Source organism: Neolamprologus multifasciatus, chromosome 23, assembly GCF_963576455.1.
Source record: "Neolamprologus multifasciatus chromosome 23, fNeoMul1.2, whole genome shotgun sequence".
Classification (NCBI taxonomy): domain Eukaryota; kingdom Metazoa; phylum Chordata; class Actinopteri; order Cichliformes; family Cichlidae; genus Neolamprologus; species Neolamprologus multifasciatus.
The window spans coordinates 13,078,637-13,102,236 of record NC_140460.1 but is presented as its reverse complement, the minus strand read 5'-3'; the positions used below and the strand labels follow the sequence as shown (position 1 = coordinate 13,102,236).

At 41.2% G+C, this 23,600-nt stretch overlaps 1 protein-coding gene across 5 annotated transcripts in view; it reads right to left on the bottom strand.

Moving 5' to 3' along the window:
• Positions 1–23,600, bottom strand: part of gabrb3 (gamma-aminobutyric acid type A receptor subunit beta3) — a 48,239-nt gene that overhangs the window by 6,840 nt on the left and 17,799 nt on the right. For 2 of the 5 annotated variants that reach the window (XM_085150232.1, XM_085150234.1), the window contains exons 2-8: positions 23,138–23,185; positions 20,132–20,223; positions 19,983–20,050; positions 7,981–8,201; positions 6,865–6,947; positions 6,126–6,263; positions 2,482–2,634 (exon numbers count right to left, since the gene is read on the bottom strand). In XM_085150232.1, the coding sequence (XP_085006358.1) occupies positions 2,482–2,634; positions 6,126–6,263; positions 6,865–6,947; positions 7,981–8,201; positions 19,983–20,050; positions 20,132–20,223; positions 23,138–23,185 (803 nt within the window). Of the gene's footprint in view, positions 1–2,481; positions 2,635–6,125; positions 6,264–6,864; positions 6,948–7,980; positions 8,202–19,982; positions 20,051–20,131; positions 20,224–20,302; positions 23,186–23,600 lie in introns of those variants that run through there. The other 3 variants (XM_085150229.1, XM_085150230.1, XM_085150231.1) reach the window with 3 other exon arrangements.

Below are 23,600 nucleotides of genomic sequence, written 5' to 3'. Positions count from 1 at the left end.
GCACCACATGCCTTTAAAAAGCCAAATCTGTGCAAAAATGTGGCTTCATTGTCATTTTCTGACATGTAGTAACACAGTCATGATGTTCTGTTCACAAAGGCAAGAAAATGTTTCCTTTTTTGAACATGGTCGGGTTGTTGAACTGCATAAGTAGGGTCTCTGGCAGTGTGGCATCGCTGCTTAGGTAGGACACAGTAAGACAGTCATTTGGAATTGCTTAAATGATCCTGAGGGTGATGGAACAAAAAGTCTAAATTTCATCAGCACTGAGCCAGAGGATCTAATTGGCTGTCTGTTAAGCACTGGACAATCCTCAACCCAAATTAAGGCCATTACTGGTGCTACTGGTATTACTGCAGCCCCATAACCATCAAACGGCATATGAGACTGAAGGGCTTCAAAAACAAAATACGTCTTCAAAGGCCTCATCTCCTTAAACGCCACAGAACTGACCATTTGGACTTTGCAAGAGAGCATCAAACATGGGACATCGAAAGGTGGAAGAAAGTTTTATTGTCTGATGAGAAAAAACGTAACCTTGATGGTCCTGATGGTTTCCAACGTAACTGGTATGAAAGGGAGATCCCACCTGAGATGTTTTTTACGTGCCACAGTGGAGGGGGCGCCATAATGGTCTGGGGTGCTTTTTCCTTCAGTGGAGCTTCAGGAGGTGCAGGGGCGTCAGACAGCCACTGGCTATGTCCAGATGTTGAAGAGAGCATCCCTAATGAGTGAGGGTCATCGTCTGTGTGGTAACGCCTGGGTTTTTCAACAGTACAGAATGCCCTCAGATCTAAATCCCATTAAGAACCTTTAGGGATGGATGGCAAGAGAAGTTTACAAAAATGGACAATGGAGTTCCAGACAGTAGATGTTCTTCATGCGGCCGTCTTCACCACTTCCAGAAAGTGAGTGGAAACACTCACAATGCTTGACGCTCACATCAAGCATGCTGCAACAGATTTTTGAAGTGATCAACAGTAACGGTGGAGCTACTCATTACTGAGATCCTGTTTGGAACTTTGATTTCTGTTTTGGGGGGTTTAGGGTATTTTTTTCGGAGGTGTGGTCCTAAACATTTAATCAGCTGTAAAACAGCCTGTTTCAGTTTAAGCGTTGTTTTCAATAAATTGCATGCTCAAATTTTTTTATGTTTCACTCCCATTTCTTCTTGTTGCATGTTGAAGCTCTACTTGGAACCTTGTTAAGATCCAACCATGCACAATATGATTTTTTTTTAACCATTTTTCAAATGGTCTGGACTGTTTGAGAATTTAAAAAAAAAAAAAGGTGTATATCCTTCTGGGATGTGCATATTTTTTTTGCATTAAAAGTATATATATTTTATTACACCTTTCTGAATGACTCATAAAACTCCATACGCTTCCGACATGTTTTTCCGCTCCTCATGTATGAAGCCTGTTAAGTAGCCCAGCTAATTTGGTTTTGCTCAGGATATTCACACCACCCACCAAAGAGAATAGAGACCTGTAATGAATCACCACTGATTGATTTTGTAAAGCACAAGAGTAGGGATGCTTTCTAACTTGCATTGATCTGACAGCGTCCCAGACAGCAGTCTTCTCAACGAGGAGGCGTTACGGCGGAGTGAGCCGACTCGTGCGTTAAATGACGAGGTCTGAGCCAGCACAGGGGCTTCCAAATCCAGCTTCCCACCAGACTTCCTAAGATGTACTACATTCATCTAATCACAGTGTATGCTCAAGTGAGATTTTATTATTGGTACGTTAATGTGCTCTTCCTTACGCGGACTTGACTGAGAGTGCACCAAAGCTGATTGAGGATTTCCATTAAGGCAAATATTCTAGCAGCGATCAATGCAGTTAGGGAGGTATGGTGTTATACAACGGTGAACGGTTTCAGCCCTAGAAGCCAGTGGAAAGTGTGAGTCTTGAGATCCAGTTGAGTCTCCTATTACACCACAATGCAGAGGCTTCAAACAGACTGAAGGAAACGCACAGCTGTGATTATTTGTTCTTCTTGAATCTGTTGTTTATCTGTTCAAATGTGGCACGTGGGAGGAACTCACCAGTTTAGTTTTGAATGCATAATGCCTCACCAGGACTATTCTTCTTTGTTAGTGCTACTACAGAATCTTTGTGAATGCTTTCTTTTACATAAATATTCTTTAAACAAACCAATTTTTCATTCCCACACAAGCCAATTCTTTCAATATTTTCACTGTCAAGATTCATCTGGTCCTACATTTGACACATTTATAAGTCAGACGGATGGATACTGAATGCATAATGTTGATGTAAAATAACTGTAAGTAACCAGTCACAAATCCATCCTGTAATTACAGAATCGCCACTTTGATAATGTCACAGTTTAGTGTTACTTTCTGGTTTCCAGCTTTGGCACAGAGCCGGTCACTGTTCACAAGTCTTAGAAAACACAGAGTGCATGTAGATTAAACTACAGTCCAGAGGTCAACTCACTGCATTGGAAAAATCATACCTAATGCAACTCTGGCAGCTGAGGCGTCATAATTTATCCAGAACGACACCCAGGACAAGATGGTGATGAGGATGGAGGGCATGTACGTCTGCAGGATGAAGTATCCGATGTTTCGCTTCAGCTTGAAGCTCAGAGACAGTCGAGGGTAGGCACCTGCAGGACAACACATCAGGTAAAAATCAGGCCTCTATAATTCAGGAGAAACATGGGGATGCCTTCCACTTTGATTTGGTTTCTGTGGTGATGAGCTCATCAATTGTATTTACACGTGAACTGCAGGCAGAAACGAGACACTGTCCACATTCTCACATGATGCAAACAAACAAAACTTTGGGGAAAAGGGTGCCGGAGACAGGACACGTGAAGCCCACTTGCTCAGGAACGTTACAAGCAGGACAAAAATATACCAACCCTTAGACTTTATACTTGGCATCTGGCAAATTAAAGACATTTAATATCTGCTCCAACTTAGACATTTAGGTTTTCACATACAGCTCAACCAGGTAGTATCATGAAAATCTCAGGGTTGCAGTGCATGAGTGAAAAAGGACTTATTAGAGAATGGTTTGCATGTTTCCATTAAGAATTTCATATAATATCAGAGTCGATGAAAACTGTTCATGAGTAAAAGTAGTTGTCATTATTTACAAGTCCCTATGAATGTATATTTAAATATAAAGTACTCAGTTTCTTAGTTTGTTCCCTTAATCTTAGACAAAGATTAAGGGAACAAAAGCTATCTAAACCTACCTGGACCAAGTAAAAACTAAGTGGCCCTTAAACCTAATAGCTGCCATTTATTAACTACATTTTCTGTCTGCTTATTTTTGACTAATATTATTTTTTTTGATAATCTGAAACAAAATATGCAAAAATGAGAAATAAGAATATGAAATCAGTCACATCTAAGCGGTTTCGAGTAGGCCTCCTCGCAGTCTGCTCATTTATTGTACAGTAGCATCAGTATATTTAACGAAGCCACACAAAATGTTACCTTCACACCATAAATATTTTCAGAGTTACAGACGCTTCAGGGGGATGGGGTGGGTTGAAGTTTGGAGCTTTTTAATTTGTTATTTCTCCCAGCATTTTTGAGCCCTCCAAACTTCATATGTACTTGGACATATCCACATTTTCAGGGTTGAACAACACATTTAAGCTGTTAAAAACTGCAATTCTACACGCACTCCACGTGTCACAACATGAAGACAAAATCTTTTGCTGCTGTTCAGTATGATTTTGTCCTATAACCAACTGTGAGCATCAATATTTTGGGATGTGTCATAGTTTAAAGAAACTACAAAAGTTTGGTGTCCTCGATGTAGAGGGACCGAGACAAGTATTGGTGACCTTGGATGTTTGATACATTTCCAGTAATTCATGGAGTAAGCGACAACAAGTGCATTCTGGGTAAACTCTCAAGGCGCATATCACCATGGCTGCTTAAAATAAAGTCTCCTTTTTTCCCTTCATTTTGATACCAGGATAATTTTCTCACCACAATTGATTCTGTTTAGTTTTATAACAAAATAAGTATCTGAGAATGTGCACAAAACTTTGTAAATGTAAAGGCTCCTAGTAGACAGACTTAAAGTTGATTCTGTTCATCTGGACGTTGCATTTTCAGCAGGAGAAACATTTCGTCACTCATCCAAGTGACTTCTTCGGTCTCAGCTGACTGCAGGTTTCCCACACCTTATAAACAGTATATTTGCATAATGACTGAACTAGCACCACTGACGAACAACGGGCTGTGAAGTCAGTTTCTAGGTCATTAATTGTCATGACGATCAATCAACAAGCACTGATTTAAGACCATTGATTAATGAGAACTGATTAATGGCCATGAGTACCATTCACAGGGAGTTGGGAAATTCATCTGGATAACTGAGCATGCATCAAGACAGACACACCTCTGGTATTGATTTCAAAATTCTACATCGCCTTGTTCTCAAGTGATCCCGATCACAAGATTTTCAGAAAACATAACCTCTGACCTTGAGGTCATCACTGAGATTCAGACTTATCCAAGATTTTTAGTACATGCACCTATTTGAAAATCCTACATTGCCACGTTCTCAAGTTATTGCATTCACAAACCTATTGGTCCATGTCCCCCACAACAATACCCCATCAGCCTTTTACGGCTGAGGGGTAAAAGTTATGTGGCAATATGTGTGCACATTCTTAAAAGGTTATATGTATATTAATTTTTAAATATCTCAAAACCCAGACAGAGATTTCTACATAAAAGTATTTGTTCACAAACACACAGTGTATATGTACAGATAATGAGAATTTAAAACACACACGCGCGCACACACACACAGGCACACACACACAATGAGAGGATGTTGAGAAGAAGTTAAAAGCATCTGCAGACACTCCATTTATTAGAGTTTATTGTATCAGAATGTGACAGTGATCCTAATGAGCTCTAATAGGTTTCTCTACATTATCTGTATAGAAACGCTCGGACAGTAGCCATCCTACATGTCATTAATTCAGCAGTGAGGATAATCACTGTTTTGATGCCTCTGAGTTGTTGTTGTATTATAGGAGAATAATTCATGCTGCCAGCACTCTGCCTCATGAATGCATTATTTTGCTGTATGCAACAGCCCCCATTCTTTATCAACAGCATCAAGAACAAAATGGAGGTATGATGCAAATATTGCACTTAAGGAAGCTCAGTGCATCTCTTAATTTCAAGCAATGGGAATATAAAGTTTAACAGATCTGGTCATTGCATGAAGGACAGTTTATCATCCTGACTCGGCTCAGATACATAAAAAGAAACGTGAGTCAACACCACAAAAAGCAGGTTATTTTCTACTTTTTTAGGCCCATTAGTAGCACTAAGACCCTTCACCCACTGTACCTTTACAGGCATGTTTGAACTAAATAGACAGTCCAGGTTCTTGTCTAAGTGCAATCAAATGCATCATGGGAGACTGCAGACATTCTCATGTCAGACATAGTTTAGTTCCAAATTCTCAACCTGCACTCTGTGTGTCTTCAGCCAGAGTTACAAACTGGAGGATCATTTTAAACAGGTATGTGTTTAGTAGGCAGCAGAACTTTTAGTACATGAGACATCCAGAACCTGCAAACACCCACTTCCACCTATGGGAGGAAGCAAGCAGTCCTTCTGCAGCAGTGTGCAGCTCTATCTAGTTTTAAAGCAGCAGTTTTATAGAATGCACCGTAAAACAGCCAGTCATGAATTAATATACTGGGACGTCTCAAGATTGACGACAGGTAACAGAACACAACCTCAGCAGAGTCTTACATCTCTGCAGTTCAGGTGACAGATTCATCTGTGACGCTGCAAATGTTTTAAAGTCTTATTCTTCTGTTTTAATCTGGGATCACTGATTATTGGATGAAGTGCAAGAATGCATCTGAATGCATCTTGATGGAGGCGTGTGAGACGTGCTGCTTTTACATTGTTTGCTGAGCACACGTTGTGCCAAACTCTTAATACAAGGCAAGGTGTTTTTATCTCAGTTATAAGCTATTTTCACTGAGGTTATTTAACACTATAATCAGGGACAACAGATCTGAACGCGAGCATGCACCCTCTAAAATGTTCTTTCATGGATTCGAGAAGAAACATTAAAAATGTGAGTGCCATAACTTGCCTGTGGAGAAGACTACATTCCTGGAAACCAGTTTGTAGTCCACTATGGAGAACTGAGGGAGCTCAATGCGTTTTACCCCGGTCACAGCAGTTTCTCCTCCTTTCCAGTAAAACTCTATATCATCTGTTGTGTAACCATCTGCAAGAAAAGAAGTCACATGATGTGTCCTTAACAGTGGAAAAGCTCTGAAAAGTGAATCTGTCTCATTTCACTGGAAGTATTTTTATATCCTTAAGAGAAATCAGGACGCCCGGTAGCTGTAACTGATTTAGAGGAAGTCTCATGAATCACACAGATCCTGTAAGTACTGATTGCATGAGATGTGAATCTTCATGGGGATGTGTGTCAGTGCAGACAGACAGGCTGATACCAAATGCATGAGATCCATGACTGCCAACAGTTTTATGGCAGCACGGACAGCCGAACACGTCATCTAGACTGATGAAGCTGGACTAATCATTACGGTGCTCCACTATGGAAATCACTGTCTGCTCAGCTCAGAACCTCGCCGTGCAGACGAAGTCGTTTAACTGGAGAGGGTGCAGCGAGCAATCTCACTGGGATATGACAGATTAATAAATCCAGAGCAGTTCAGCAGCCTGTGCAGTTTTTGTCTCCACCCGATGACTGAACATTTTTTATGAGAATTACGGCGCTGTTCATATTTTTAAGTGATGGAAAAAGTCGGGCTGTCTGCTGTATTTCTTTACAAAGCACAAGATGCAGGGCTTAAACTTACAACTCTCAATTTCCAGAGTGCAATTCTGCTCGTCCAGCGGGTATCGCCTCAGATCCATCATGCAGGCCGCCGTCGTCGTGATTCTGAGTCAAAACAGGAACAAAAGAGAGGTGACCTCGTTTTAGATTCAGGACAGCTGTTAGAGCAGAGGATGGTTAGGAGAAATGCGTTCCATCTGAGGAAGATGCAAATGGCATCCATTTTTATTATTAATTGATTAAAGGAAGAAAAACAAACTTCCTGCCAATTACTTCCACTCTCATTTCCAGACTCTTCAGACTTGCACATTTACACTGAGAATCCAGTACTGAGTTAGTCCAAACAAACATATGACAGCAGTTATGAGATGCGACTTCCTGCATTAGCATTAAATTGTGTTGAACTGCAGCTTAAATTGCTTCAACAAAACAAATAACGCTTTTTGCCACTTCATGAATCTTGGGCAGTTTGGAGAGCTATGCGATGGCGTAAAAGCCAGATGCAGCCAATAAGCACCGGAGATGGATTGGTAATTAATTGCAGAGAGTATTATGTATATTATGAGAGGAAGCCTATCATGTATGAATATTAACAAGAAAAATGACCTCTAAGTCTTTGTCCACAGCCAATATGTTACTAATGTGAAATAACTGACAAATTCTTATATTATTAGAAACACGACAGAATCAGCATGAAGAAATTGATCCCAGCATATGAGCTGATCTCAGTGGTTCAGCCACTGAAATCCTACAAATCCAATCTCTTATACGGTGCATGTGCAAGCCACTGCACCACCCACCCCAGCTGCAGCTCTGCTCTGTGCTGGAGTCATACTGCTACTCTCCAAAGAGCTGAGAGCAGAACTTGACCGGCTAATATAAATTCCTGCGGTTAAAACAACAGTTTTCCTTTTTCAACAGTGGCTGAAATAAAGGCCGGTTGCAAATAATACTTGGTTAAAAACACCCAGAATCTGGTGGAATTATTGCACTTGAAAATCCAGCCTCTCCTCAATTGAGGGGCCCCACTTTAAATGTCGGTCTTTTTCAAGACGGGAAGAAAACTGAAGCTCGTATAAACTGATTAATAAAGAATACAAGCCTACCCTGAAAGGTCAAGCTAAACAGCAGTTCTTACCTGAGGCCGTAGAGAACAGTGCCATCCGGGTGAAGTCGAATCATCCGGTTCTTTACTGTGACACCATGCACAAAGGACTTCTTGTCATTGAGAAAGTAGGTGTCTGGGACCCAGAGCTGGTCTGCTACTCTGTTGTCTAGTGTCAGGTTGAGAGGGATCCCTGCATAAGCCAGCCTCTTATCTCTCCAATACTGCTGGAAGTACATAGTCAGTGTGTAGTCCTGTGAAATGTGAAAGAGCACGGTCATGTAGCTATGCTAAGTCAGAGAAGTGCATAGCATACATAACAGGAGGCAAACACCATCCAAACTGTAGCCAGGATTTATAAAAAGGATTTCAAGTTTAGCGCTTGATTTGTGCAGCCCGCAGGTCTGGACTGATTTTTTGGTCACAAAAACGATATTTATAGGACTGTCAGTCTGCTCTGGGTGATCGTATTTCAGGACCTGCCTTAAAAAGAAACCCTTCTCAGCTGTTCTCTCTGCACAAGACTGACACAAGCCCTCAAACTATAGATTTCCATTACTACAAGCCGTGTCAACACCGTGTTTCAGCTTAGTACTGACCACTTTTTTTTTAGATAGCATTGCATATTACCAGCTATACATACAAAGGCATCCATAATTTATTGAGCATTCATTTGCAGCTAGCTCCACGAGTTAATCCATCAAACACAAAAGCTTTTTCAGCCCTTTAATGGAGCTCTTTACTAGCTCGCTTTGCTTTGTTCTGCTGACTTATGTTCTCCTGAATAAATAAAACAGGAAATAAACAAAAAGTTGTCCGCGCTCAAAATGCCTATCCTCCGGTGCAACAACATATTCACAATAAAGTGTTCAAAAATGCGTCGGTGGTATTTTCTCTCTCTACGCTGAACTAATTATTGCTTAGGATGGTCTTTGTGGTGTCACGTTATAAACTGCTGATCTGATCGCAACAGATGAAAGAACTGCATCTTTTTTACTTTGTATACAAAGTGCAAAGAGACACCTGGGTTTTGGAGGACTGACAAATAATAAGCTTGTTTTGTGTATGTGATTTGACAGTATATTATAATGCAGCATGGATTCCAATGAATAATTCAGTGTGTGTGTGTGTATAATCAGAATAGATATTCATTTCAAAGAGCTGCACAGTCGTTACTGTGACTATGCGAGGCTTTTTCATTTGTTTGCCGTACAGGAAACATTTTTAACTCATCAGGTTCTGGGTGTAGGTTCTGTAGTGAACTGTGGTGAGTTAGATTTCAGAAAATCCCTGGCTTGCGAATTGACTGTTTTCTTTTCTGAGATGCCTTCACCCTCCCAATTCTCTTTCACCCCCCTGCAAACAGAAGATGCCCTCATTATGCTTCCTCCCACAAGCAGCAGAGCAGTGGGATGGGTGAATCAGCTTTACACAACAGCTCTTCTACTACAGCGATGGTGCCCCTCTACCAACACGCTCCCTCCATGTCTGGACCACAGCTATTTTAGTCTCTTTGAGATCTTCAGATCTCACAGCTATCCTTGACTACTTTAAACAAGCAGCTCAGAAACAAATTTATACCACATCACTCTCGCTGTACATGCTGTGCTGTACGCCCTCGAGCTCCCAGCACCCTGTGTAACCTGCAGGCTCCCTCAGGGATCTATTCTAGGCCTCGGCTAATTCCCCACAGAGGCTTTTCAGTTTGTGTACAGTCAGACAGCCACACTGGAGGGCAGCGTAGTCAACTCTTGTCCAATGAAAACTCAAGAAAGAGACTCAGATGCCAGATCTTGTCACAATTCACTTGTTTGGAGCAAAAAGACTTAACTTAGAGTTTAACTAGTTGTACTTTGTCTCTTTTAAAGATTATCATCAAAGGTTATGTTTACATATTACATATATAATATTGAATTAATAAAAAAGATATCAATGTGCCACAATACATGCAACAACTAGTTAAATTCAAGGTTAGAAATCTGATTGTAATTGGATTAATCAATGCATGAGGACTGTGCTTTCTGGCTGCACGGCATGTGGTCGCAATGTAATGGTACATGATTATGTACCATTTACGTATTTCCTTTATGCTGGCAATGTTTTCATTGCAGCATAAGTTTTGATTTTTTTATTAAACATGTGACCCTTGTCTTCCTTCATCGGTGTCAGTCAGGCCCTCTGGAGAGAAATGTTGCCCAGCCTTTGTACAAAGTAACGACTGTTTAAGCTCTTAAAATCCAGGCTCAGATTTGCCTGTGGAAGCCATCCAAACAGGATGTGACACAGAGCTCCTCATTAATTAGACCTCCCTTAAAAACAGAATCAAACACCGCAAGCAGTTTAAAACTTTACACGTCTGAGGAACGAAATAGTTTCAGTAGATAATTTCCTTTTGGGCGATCATGTTCCAGATACCAAAGAAATTTTATCTTTATCTTCCACTTGGTAAAAACTTTGCTGGCCATTCTTTTGTTGCTAAAAATCAGCATATAATTAAAGTTGAACAAGTCATAACATAATTTATATTTTAATCTGAAGACTCACTAGTATAAGATCAATATTGTGAAATGGTTTTAAAATTAAATTGTTAAATTCTAATGCAACTTTACTCATATTTATCTTTATCAAACAAAAAGAACTTTGATAAATACATTTCCCAGTTCTATCAGAGGCACTTATGTCCACTAATAACAGATCGTTAACAGAGGTTGTTGGGGGGGTAGAGGGAGCTTCGACAGTTGTCATCAGATAGTAAAAAAAAATCTTTATTCAATGGCCACGCTGTACATGAGTAATATGGCTAAATGAATGAGTGGTTGTGCAGCAGGAAAAAGCTAATCAGCTATTGGAAGTGCAGAATCTTATCAGAGTTAAGATAAAAGCAGTTAAAGTAAGCCTGTCATGCTTTTCCTGGTGGATGCTCGTACTAAGCAAGTGAATGTTAAAGTAATCTCCGTGGATTCAGACCTCAAACTGCTCTAAAGAGATCCACCTGTCTACTCTTCGTTTCATTATGGTGGGCAGTCCACTGGCAGCTTGGACTGCCGTCCACTGCAGAGAGAATCTATTGTCAGATGGGGGCAGTGTCTAAAATTTGTGGTACAACCGGTCTCCATAGGCTACTCCTGCTTTTGCTGTTGGGCCACCAAGCATCTATGGAAAAAGTTCTAACATACAAAGACAGTTAAAGGCACTGAAAAGTGTCTACCACAGCCACTGTTGCTACTTTCATTGCTGTTATTTTATTTAAAAAAAAAATAAATCTTTTTTGCGCTTCTCCCTTTCCAGGTGAATTCACTTCCTGGTCAACTAATCAACCAATCAGCATTCAAATGATGCCCAACATCATCCACATAAGTCACTGTGCAGCTGGGATTTTGCACAACTGCACAGATCACGTGTCCAGTGGTTGAAAATCTCACAAGTGGGCTCCCTGTAAGCAAATACCTCTGGGAATGGACACAAATGCTGTACTTTAAGGTTATGGCTACAAACACATAAGCCCCACCCACCTGCTATTCAAACCTTCTATTTGCAAGAAACAGTCAATCATAAGCTACTCTACTGAATCATAAGACTCAATCAGCTTAAAGGACAATACAGAATTACGACTCAGCAATACTGCAGCAGTACCTTACTCTACACCACTGAGGTCATAATATGCCAAACACTTTGTCACTGACAGAATCTACCAGCAAAAGTTCTCAAAAAGTTCTCAAAGATCATTCTACGGAGGTTTTCAAGATGTTGGCGTCATACGATGACTTAAAATACCTGCAATGCTTGTCACGTTGGTTTGGGTTTGAAGGGTGCTGTTGTTTGCTGTCAGATATCACGTAGACCACAAGAGACATAAAGGCGCTTGTTCTCAGCACCAGTGAGTAAATGAGGCCCGGTGGGAGGTTGAGACTGTTGTGTCATTTTTGGCTCGGAGTGATCGCAGTCTCAAACTCAGACACGGTTAATGTGTGCCAGTCAAACATCGTCTACGTCATCCTAACACCAGGATGTCTGCTGGGAGTGCAGGAATGGCACTCTGAGAATCTCGCCCCGTGCAATCGGGGGGCTTTTCATCACTCCATGAGACAGTTAGGTGTTCCCAGTAGGTTTCCAAAGTGTGCTAGATGTGTTTTACAAACTATCCATTTAATAGTTTCATCCTTTGTATCCTCCCACGCTGTAGCAAACAAGCCGTTTATTAAATGATTTATTCGTTGTGCTGTCAAAAATCTCGTACTATTACATTATGAAAGAAAAGCTGTTAAATAGCTGCTTTTGTGGAGGGGAGATATAACCATGCTTTAAGTCATTTAAGTGTCTTTGGTGAATGTGTAGACACATTAAGGCCTAAAAACATAATGGATCATCCCAACATACATCTCCAATACATCAATAACAGACAATTAAAGGCAACAAACACAACAAAGAGCCTGAAATGTATTAAATCACACAATGTGTTTTATGTGTGTGAATGTGTGTGTGAATGGGTGGATGACAGGTTGTGTAAAGCGCTTTGGGGTCCCTAGGGACTAGAAAAGCGCTATACAAATACAGGCCATTTACCATTTTTACCATGTGCATTGTGTAAAACACAACAGAGCACAACAACATCGACATATTATGAAAGTGATCTGAGCATACAGCAGAAATAGGGTATTAGTGACTTCCCACCAGATTTAGCTTTAAGTTTAACTGCCTTTTGATGCTGGCCAGGCAGCATAAAATGATTTTTCCACAGTAATGTGCAGTTGCAGCTGAAAACAAACGGTGAAGGCAGAAAACAAAGTTTAATACATGTGATCGCTTCATCGTGCTGGGATCACAAATGAAAAATAAAATCTGTAGGAATTTATAAAAGCAGGAAGTAAAATCCAGGCAGGAATCATGAGAAAAGGATCTATCAAAATAAAACGGGAAGCAAAATAAGACATAAACTCAAACAAGAAGAGACCGAAACACAAGGGATCACAGAAGCATACAGCACATGGACGGGACGGAGGGAAGCAAAGGCAGGGAAACAACAATGACAACACAAAGACCACGACCACAGTGCATGAAGCTACGTCTCAACCCACTCACACGTTTTCATAAAACCACTGGTGCAGCATTCATTTGCCTCGAATGGTAATGCCCAACAATGGAGGGAACATGCTGGCATCGCTGACTGGCAGACAGGCTTCCAAAAATGCACTGCACACACTCAGGTCCCAAACAATAAAACCGCCAAGTCTGAAGTTGATCTGATGAATGGTTTTTGGAAGAACAGACAGACACACAGACAGAGATTCATGCTCTATTAGCAAGATTATAAAAGAGGAATTACACAGTGTCTTCTGTCGGTTCTGCGGTTAACTATGAGCCACTTTAAATGAAAAGAAATTTAAAGAGCTCTTCACACACCGTGAAACTCAGTGATTAAAACATTTATGAGACCTTAAAGTAAAAAAAAACAAAACAAAAAAACCCCAAACTTGGGTGATCTTGGTCTTTTCAATGCTTCAAACTGACTCTCATTTAGTTTAACCTAGAATTACGCTCCCAAAAAGCCCTTGAAGTTCTATTTTTATTCAAAGCATCCAGTTAGAGTGGCAAAAACGGCCTTTATATTCCACTGAATGCAGCACAGTGTGAAACTAAAGAGAACTACCTTAATATTTGCTGCTGAGTTCTTCTTACCTTCTGAGTGACCTGAGGTTTTTTACGATCTTTTATAGCTGACTTATTAACTAAGCCCTTCAATATAAATCTGGGAGAACATCTGTTTTGTAAGGGTAACACTTCCTTCAGGCAGAAGGTGGATAATGTTAAAGTGTCAAAAAGGATGGGAGTTTTAGGACATGATGAATTCATTTTCCAGCTGACTCATGCGGAGGATACCGAACAAATGTGTGACTGCACTGGTCGGAGGACCCGCTGTGCACGCGCAGGTGCTTTTCTGCAAAGTGTAAGAGCTCTTCACATGAAGGAGTGATAGCTCTAAAGGTTGTTCCTGGAGTGCACTTGTGTGCAGTGTGACGCCGTGTGGAGGAGGCTATATTAAAAATAACGACAGAACTGAAGTGGACACAGAGTAATCTTAATTTCCCTCTAAAAATAGAGGAAAGTCAGAAAAATATTAATAATCTCATCTCCTAGACAACAAGCTCTGCAGCTCGCCCACACAGTCTATAACGGGCCAAAACCTCGTGTGACTCTGGCTGTTTGAAAGCTGCCAGCACCTTTCTGCTCTCCACTCCTTCTCAGATGGAAAGCTGTCGAGTTCTCCTTTTGTCTTTGTAGGTCACCAAATTCTTTTATCATGATTTTTAAATCAGAATTTGACACATTAAAAATGCCTACCATTTCCCACATATAAAAAACAGGGAACAAAAACTACAAAAAAACCCAAAAACAATTAAGAACAAAGCAGATGTCATGACTGACACAGCTGTACCTGTTCAGATGATCTCCATCCCATAATTACAGATTACAGGTGGCTAACTCATTCATTGCTGGGAAATAAACCCTCCATCTCTCTTTCTCATGTCACCCAGTGTGTGTTGAGGACTGCACCATTCACACCTCCGCTGTTCCATCTGTGCCACAGAATTAGCATTATAACGGGTGGATGAGCTTACATTAATCGACTCCATAAGCATCCAGCTATTCCTAAAAGTTAAGAGAGAAAAGAGCTTGAGCCAGCCGTGTGTCTACAACCGGCCTGTGTCAGAGTGTAAGACACTGCGGCAGGAGAAACTAATTGCTAGCCATTGTTTTAGGTCCTCTGAGCATCACTTATTGGTCTATGCCACTCTTTTTTTAAAAATCCTAGTTAAAGTGGAACTATATTGTCCATTTCCAGCTCTGTTTTTCTATTCTTGGACTCTACTAGAGTAGTTTTGTATGCCTTTTTTTCTTATACTGTACCTCAGTGCAGCCCCTCAGTTCATCATCTGTCTGAAACAAGCTTAAAGTCTGAGCTTTTGCCTCACAAATATTAATTGTACAATCATCACACCACGTACCATTTTCAGAAACGATATTGGAGGCATAATATTAGCCTGAGTCTCCAGACTCTTTCATGCTGACACATGTGCTCAATTTGAATGTGCTCTTATCTGCGAAGACAACAAGTACTGGTGGTGGACCTGCGAGTTCTGGAGTTCTCTGGTTAATGCCAATTGACCTGCACTGTGCTGGTCTGTGAGCACATGTCCCACTAAAGAACTTTGGGGTCTCATGCCACCCTCACGGAGTCTGCTTCTGATAGTTTGGTAGGAAAGATGCACATGAGTAGCCGGCTGGAGGTCATTCTGAAGTGATCTCTTGTTCCTCTCATAAAGAAGCAGATACTGGGCCTGCTGCTAGGTTGATGCTCTTCTATGACCTGTTTAGCTCTCCTTATATAATAGCGTGTCTCCTGGTATCTCCTTCATACTCTTTAGACTGCTGGGAGACACAGCAAACCTTCTTGTGTCGGCACATATGGATGCCCTCCTGAAGGAGCTGGGAAACTTATGCAACTTGAATAGGGTCCAGGTACCATTTCATCATATTAGCAAAGAACAATAACCAAAAAGATAAACTAGAGAAAATCAGTCAGTGAAGATAAGCAGAGAGGGTTTTGTTTTTCGAGTGGGGTGGCCTTGTTGTCACTTCTCCAGTACACCTGTTGTCACTATGGTTTGGACCAAAACAGATTAAATGGACTCACAAAACTTTGTTTTCTAACTGGACAGATTCATATCCCTGAACTTTCATGGACTTTGTGTTATGCTGCAATGAGTGTTCCCTAAATTTTTTCAGCAGTATTGTTTCTAATGCTTAGATGGATGACATGAGCGATCACCAAAACCAATCACCTGTTCCTTGATCATTTTCTTTCCAAAACGGCAGCAATCCAACTGTGCTGGCTTTGCCCAAAAAGGCATTGATCTGTTGATTATCACAGCAGGGTGCGATAGGTGCTACTAGACTGCAGATAATTCACAGAGACATGAGTTTCCGGTTTCTCGGTACAATTGATAGGGAAAGAGAGCCCTGCCATTAACAGCACCTTGGTGAAACACATGAAGACAGACGTGCACTGCATTGCAGGTTTAATCTCTCGGTTTTCACACTCTTCTTCTCTTAGAGTACGATTCTAAGCGCAGCACTGCCGATGGTCTCCGATTTACTAAATGCAGTCTCTGATCCTGTAAGCAGATTAAGAGCTGCTCCAAATAACACAGCAAACACACCTTTAAAGTAACCAATTAGCAACACTGGCAGTCACATAAATAGCCTAAAGTAAAAGCTTCTTTCATTGTGGTTTGGTAATGCTCAGTAGGGATTCACACAGGGTGTTCCTTCAGCAAAGCGGTATAATAGATGACTGACAGTTTTCCTCTTCACTCAGAAAAAAATAGAAGCCCTTCATGATCTGAGCATGTTCTGGACACGCCACTCGCCGGGCTGCCATTAGTGTTTGCTTCATGTTTCAAGCTGGAGTGACACGGCAGCTGTTATGGAAATGTCAAATTTCCATCACCAACCACTCACGATAATAATGCATTTCAGGCAGTGAGGCATTTAGCTGAAGCATTAGTTGACAAGCTTCAAGGATTTTGAATGCTTTTGAGTCACTTCATCATCTTAACAGGTTCCCCTACATTACTGATTGGTCGGAAATGCATTGTTTGGGCTCAGCTGACACTAAGAAGATATTTTTCAGCATTGAATCACTTGTAAAATATAGCATGGGCTTTGTGTGGCTATATTTAACACCTAAGTTTATTAAATTGCTCAGAGAACATCTCAAAAGGCTTTAGAAATGAGGTTAGAGCTGTTTAGAGGCTGACAGAGACGCAAAAGAGGCAACAGAAGACTTGAAGCGAGTAAAACTAAAGCTGCTACAGGTGCAGGAAAACAGTGGAAATCAGGCTGTACGTTTGAACATGATGTCCTGCTCATCAATTTATAAACTAATGATTCCAAAAGTTTGTTATACTTTAAATTTACCCTGTAATAACTGCACGTAACATTAAATTGCCTCTCAGTCTGTTTACAACCTGCCCGTGTCAGGCTATAGGACACTGCAGCAGAAGAAACCTACTGCTGCTCAATGTATCTGCTCCTCTGAGTGCTGCTTAATTCATGCGATGGCAGTATTTCTTCTTCACGTGGAACGGCAAAAATTCAATTGTACGTTTTTTAAAAATAGCAGCTGACTGATATTGAGCACTGCGAGCCCCCATCCCAAAAGTTCCTTAACCTTTAGAAAGTGTTGCCGTGATTCCTTTTTAAAAGTAGCTTTGTGGTCTTTTTACGTTTCTGATTTTATCTTTTTATTTTCTGGGCATTTTATGTCTCTTTGCAATTGTTTGATATTACTTTAATCCCTTTGCAATCTTTTAGGCAGGTTCTCTGACCCATTGGGCTGCTGGTCCATCCATCCATCCATCCATCTTTCTAACAAGTTATCAGGTGGTGGAACCAGAGCCTATCTCAGCTTACATTGGGTGAGAAGCTGGATATACTCTGGACATTGTGTCAGTCGATCACAGGGCTAACGCAGACACAATGATGATCATTTACATGACCATACAAACTCTACCAAAAAAGGTCCCAATGGATGATCAGGTTCAAACTTAACCTTCTCGCTGTTAGGCGACATGGCTGCTTCTTCAGCAATCCATTCTTTGCTATTAAACATAATGACTGGCAGCGAATAAGACCAATCAAATTGTGTCAAAAAACACAGCGTTAAAAAAGAGCTTCAGTTCACGTCTAGATTTCTGAATTTCCAGCAACTAACATGCTGTATATTTGAATCCAGCAGTGTGATGAACTGCAATGCTGAGTCTATATTTCAAGGGCATCAGTGATTCACTCTATCCAATCACAAGAGCCAAAAAGTGAAGTGTGAACCCTGTACAAGTCTCACCCTTAATGGCTGTCATCTAGCAATGTAGCATAAAACGAGGGAGCGACAAAAAGCAGGAGAATAATGCATCTTCGGTAACCAGAATTATGCCAGTGCTAACTAGGTAGACAGCCAGCAGTGGCACATAACTCGTGTCATAGTGTTGATTAGTGTTTTTGCATGCATGGTGAGAGTTACGGCATGTTGCAAACAGTCACACAATGCAGATGATAGCACAACAGCTGCAGTCAAATGTTTCAAATGTCACTGAATGAATGACATGTGCTTGATTTAGGACCGTGTTCCTGTGGGTTCAATGATGCACGTTCCTTTGAGAATTTGCGGATATTTTTGTCTGTCTCACAACTCAAAGATGTGAGTGTTTCTTTAATGCCTCGTGGAGACAGTGTCCCATCATTTTTTATCACAAGCAGAACATTTTTAACACGAGTGCCACTGGGACTGTTTCTTTTCTAGAGGTTTCCAGTTCCTCCCGCCTGAGGAGGAGATAACTCTGAACCCATCTGCATGCCAACAGCTACTAACACAGACAGTCTGATATGAAGAAGCTAAATGCTTTCATGCAGGATGGTCCGGGCAGACATAAACTCTCAAGTTAAAAGCAGGCGTGGTCTCTAATGCGGATATTATGTTTGGCCCATTAAGTGCAAAAATTCAGTTAACAGATCATAGATTTTCAGAGCTAATGACACTGAAAAATGATGTGTTTGTCTCTTTTTCTGTGCAACCAAAGGCTTACATCTAAGCAGCCAAACGCTGTGCTTATGTCCACAATAACTGGTGCATACATTATTAGGCTGGTGTATTATTCATCTGCAGTATAGAACACTGACACTGCTTAACAAAACGCAGTATTTCTCCTGTGTATAAAACTGATTATTATATTTGAGGAGTTTTCAAAACAGATAAATTTAAGCTAACCACTAGTACACCATTAAAAATATGTTGCATGAGCCATTAGCAGCTCCTGCTTGCAGTTTTTTCCCACTGGTATACAGGCAGCCATGGCTGGATTATAATGGAGTCTGAGAAACAGGATGATTCTCACGCAAGTTGCAGCTTCGTGGACATTTATTTAAAGTGAACAATGATGATAGGGATTTAGAGATTGCATTGCATGTCTGCACTGTGTCTGTCTTCGCCACTCTTGATTTCCAATGAAAATCCAAATCCAACACTAAGAAAGTCCAAGTTTTATCCCTGGTAAAAATCTAACAGTGCACTGTGTGTGAGTGTAAAACAGCCTCGCTCTGCATTTTCTTGATGAAACCACTCTATTTAACGCAACAAACTGAAACTAACTCACTTCCACAATAAAAATGTCTCAGCGAGCCACACTCTGCTGCTGTGTGGAGATGCATTAAAATGCACCACGGATACATTTCATCACACAGACTTGTCAGGACAGCATGTCAGGGGCTTTTTCCTCTCTGTAGCATGTGATCAGACATCGAGCCCTGTCAGCAGTTTAGAGCCCTGATAGATGGCGTAAAGGTGATAAACTGTACTCAACACATGCACACAGACACGGGCGCACACTTGCAACCAAGTAGCTTCACTATATTTGCATCATTGTTTAAAAGGAGAAGACACAGTAACAGAACTTACTGACCTAACTCTAAGAAGACCACTAAGGCATCACTGCTACACGCACACAACCAGTGACCCAGGATGTGCAACCACACAGCACAACTAGCTATAATCTAATTCAGCAGATGAACTGCACATTCTATGCAATACAGTTGCAACAACAGGCAACACGTTTTTGCTTTATAAAGGGCTGGTAATTAGCTGCTTTGATAATGCAATACTGGAAAGAGACATCTAGCATGGTGGGGATGGTGGAGAGAAAGAACTTCATATTAACAGGAAGGCAACCATATATACAAGCAGAGAAGGACATTTTTATGGGACAAATTAAACCACCTTCACATAAACTAATACGTGATCTACATTTGTAAACTTATATGCAATAAAAAGCAAAAAACAAACAAAACAAATCTCTCCCCCATGGTTAAAACTTTAAACCTTCAGAATGAGACATGGGCTACTTTTCATTGGTTAAGAAAAGGAAGTCAAACACAGCCACAAATGGCTCAGATCTGAAGGAGGATTTGTGTGCTATACTTACCATGTTGACTTCTGACACCATGTCTATACTTGCCACGTCTATACTCATGCCAACAGCAACCGGTGGACCTTAAAATAGAGCAAAATAAAGTTAACTACGGATGAGCAATTCAGTCACATAAAACAGCAAAGAAACAGTGATAGTTATACCTCCAAAGTCTGGCCGAAGACGGATATCATATCCTTTGAGCAGTTTATCCACTGTCTCTTTGACGAAAGACATGTTCCCCGGTTCGTTGACGCTGAAAAAAGAGAATAAACCCCCCGGTGAGTATTCCTGAAAGCGGACGCCAGGACTTTTAACCCCGCAGACACACTCACCTCTGGGCACAGCACATCACGGCCACGACCAGCGGCACAGAAAAGGCGTCCAACAGACCTGTTCCCTGGCTGCCCCACATCCCTCGGGTGCTGTCTGGGTGCACAGCTGCAGTCAAGCGACCGACAAATGACTAAATGAAGAGTGAGCCGCGGTGCTCACACACACCCCCTAAACCAGGTGAGACGCCCTCCACATTGTCAGCCTGTGCGGCTTCAGGAGGCGCAGACTTCACTGCCAGATGTGCTGCTCGCTGGCTGTGACACAGCAGCGGAGCCGGAAAGCCTCACACAGCTTGCTGCTGCTGCCCAGCATCCCCATCCTCTAGCCTTTCACCAATTAGCACAAACTACAAAGTGCCCAATACTATAGAAATGTATAGAAATACCGCAGAAATCCACAGGTCCGCATTGTTAAAGCACACTGCATGCTTCAGCCTGGCAGAGCTGCTTGGAAAATGACTCTTCATGTCAGTACGCGCGAGTGTCATGGGGATGATTTCAGGGCACGTGACTGTCTGTTTTAACAGTAGCAGCTTGTTTGAGTGGTTCTATTGACAGAGGAGACTGGGGCGGCCCAGCTGCGCTCGCAGTGGCGTGCTGAAGGGTGTGCTGAGGTCGGGGGACCCCTGCCCATTTCTTTAACTGAATAATCTCACAGTTTTTTCCCCCCCTTTGAATGCAGGGTTGTTGGGGTTTTTTTCTCCCTCTTTTTTAGACTAGTCTGTTAGTCAGATTGTTCTCTCCTTTTTAATCAAAGTATTAATGAATGCCAGAAATAACTATGACGCTGCCCTGGTGGAATGCAGTGTCACAGCATGGTGAGGCATTCATAACCAGGTAAAAATAAGCATATGTTTGTTGATGCTAAATGTTACTTATCAACACAGCAGATAGCTATGCATGTTTTATGCTTTTCCTGGCACAACCGAAAAGGAGCCTTGAATGTCTGGCCGAACTTGAACTAGAAACCTTTCACTTCTCAAACAAATCCATAAATCACCACACAACAGAGCAACTGCTTGCTAGCACCTTATGTTAAGTTATTGGTCCAATTCTAGGTGTGATAACTCTCAACATGGGTGTTGCTTTCCAAGCTGCTTCCTTTGCCTGGGTAGCAACAGTTCAGTTCAGCACCACAAGTACTTTTCACCCTAACATAGGCTACGTCCACACTAGCCTGGATAGATTTTGAAAACGGCGTTTTTGTCTGAAAATGGCGTTTTTGTCTGAAAACGCTCCGCAACCACACTATCATTTTCAGTCGTTTTCACAGAGTTGTGCGTTCACATTGAAACGGACGAAAATGCTTATGTTCCAGTACTACGCATGTGTGAAACGCAAGACGGTTCGACCTGCCTCATTTCTGTCTGCCATTTATTTACTTTTCGGCTCTTTGAAACGTGGCAACAAAATGTCGAGGAAAAGCATCAAGTTTTTTTAAATGGACTAACGATGAGGTGGAGTTGTTGCTCCGAGTAACGCAAAAGTACAAAGTTGCAAAAGCGAGTGCGAATTAAAGAATTTGAAGAAAAGCTATCTGGAGCATGTAAAGACTAATATTAATCTTTAATAGGGCTGTCAAAATTGAGAGCAAACAAAACCACTTCTGTATAATGCCCTCCACTATCTTAGTTTAATTGGTCAATTCACTGCATCACATGACTAAAATGTGTCATCATTTTCAAAAAGTCTCAGTTTTTGCTGTCCACACTGCGACGCAAAAGCACTGTTTTCAAATGCATGCGTTTTCGAGAGCGTTTTAAAAACGCTGCGTTTTCCTTGAGTGAAAATGCCGTCTCAGTATGGACGGGAGGCTAAAATGGAGAGAAAACGATGCGTTTTCGTTTGAAAACACATTAGTGTGGACGTAGCCATAGGATCCCGTGTCATCTGCTTGCTACTTTTTATGGAGTTTTCTTCACCAAGATCGATGTACATGCTACAGTTTCACTTGCTAACCTGGAAAATTGTGGCTAATAACTATCTGATTAGCAGAAGGTGCATTTCCATTTTTATGCAGATTTTTTACAACACAGTTTTATTTTGTTTTTGAATAGAAATGTGAAAAAAATTGGACTTGGTGAAGATTATGAAGGTTTGAAAAGGTTGAAGAGTTTGGATTGAAATAATTCAAGTCATCATTACTGGTGCGGCCTCATCTTCTGCAATGGTTTAAAAGCACCTGAGTGGAGAATGACCACCAGCTGCTTACAACAATAAACTGATAATACTCAGTCCCTCAGGATTTTGTGCTTTACCTGCTTTGATAAGCTTGCTTTTTTTATTGCAGCTACTACATGCTAATGCTAATGTTGTACTGTGCATTAGCACTTACTGATACTCCAAAACGATCACTTTTGAACACAGTGCTTGTTGCTAAGTTTAAGTAGTGGAGTGTGCAGGTCTAATTGTCTTACATATATTTGTAGGTTTTCCAGATTTGGTTACAGGGTAGAAGCAGGTTGGAGATCTAAAAGTTCAATGCTAATTTTAGAAGATCTGACTCAGCCTTACTTGTTAATGAAAACAATGTTCGCACCCCCACGAGTGCCAATCAGTTTAAGTTGTTCTAGTGAAGATTTCATGAAAATGCTCACTGAGCTCTTTTTTTTCCCTCTCTGCTCCAGTGTTTGCCGTAGAGGAAGAAGTTCAATACTGCTGCAGGGAATGAGATTGTGCTTTAGTTGGACGCCTACCAAAAGATTTCTCCTATTTATTCAAGAGACCCGCTCTGGTTTTCTGCCACTTTTCAGAATGAACACTGCAACTTTTTCTAATAAAGTTTCCCTTTTGTTGCAGCCCTCAAGAAAGCAGTGTTTAGGGATTGATTCTTACCTTGTATCATAGATGGCATACAGCTTTTTGTTTCCATCAACAGCATTCCTGCAAACACAGAAAAGAAACGATTACTTTCCGTGTGAGTACGGTGACTTTTACGGACTCGTTCCATGTCCCTACAGGGGATTTGTTCCCGATCCAGTTTTATTGCACATTGTTAGAAACACGCAAGTACCAGTTGTTGCTGCAGTATCACAAGCCAATCTTTCTACTTGTACTTGTGTTGTGGAATTTAAAATAACCGAGTCATTTGGAAGTGAGTTGACCCTAACTCTTTGAAATAAATGCGGATTCCTGTTGTAGAGGGTTCTCTGTGCCTCCTTGAGAAGCACAGAGTGACATGTTGTCTCTTCAAGTAGTCTGGACCACTAACCACCAAACCGGGACTCCGTTTTTAAAATGTCCCACTTAGGTCAGGACCACAATAATCTCAGAGAAATGGAGAAAGCATCAGTCCAAA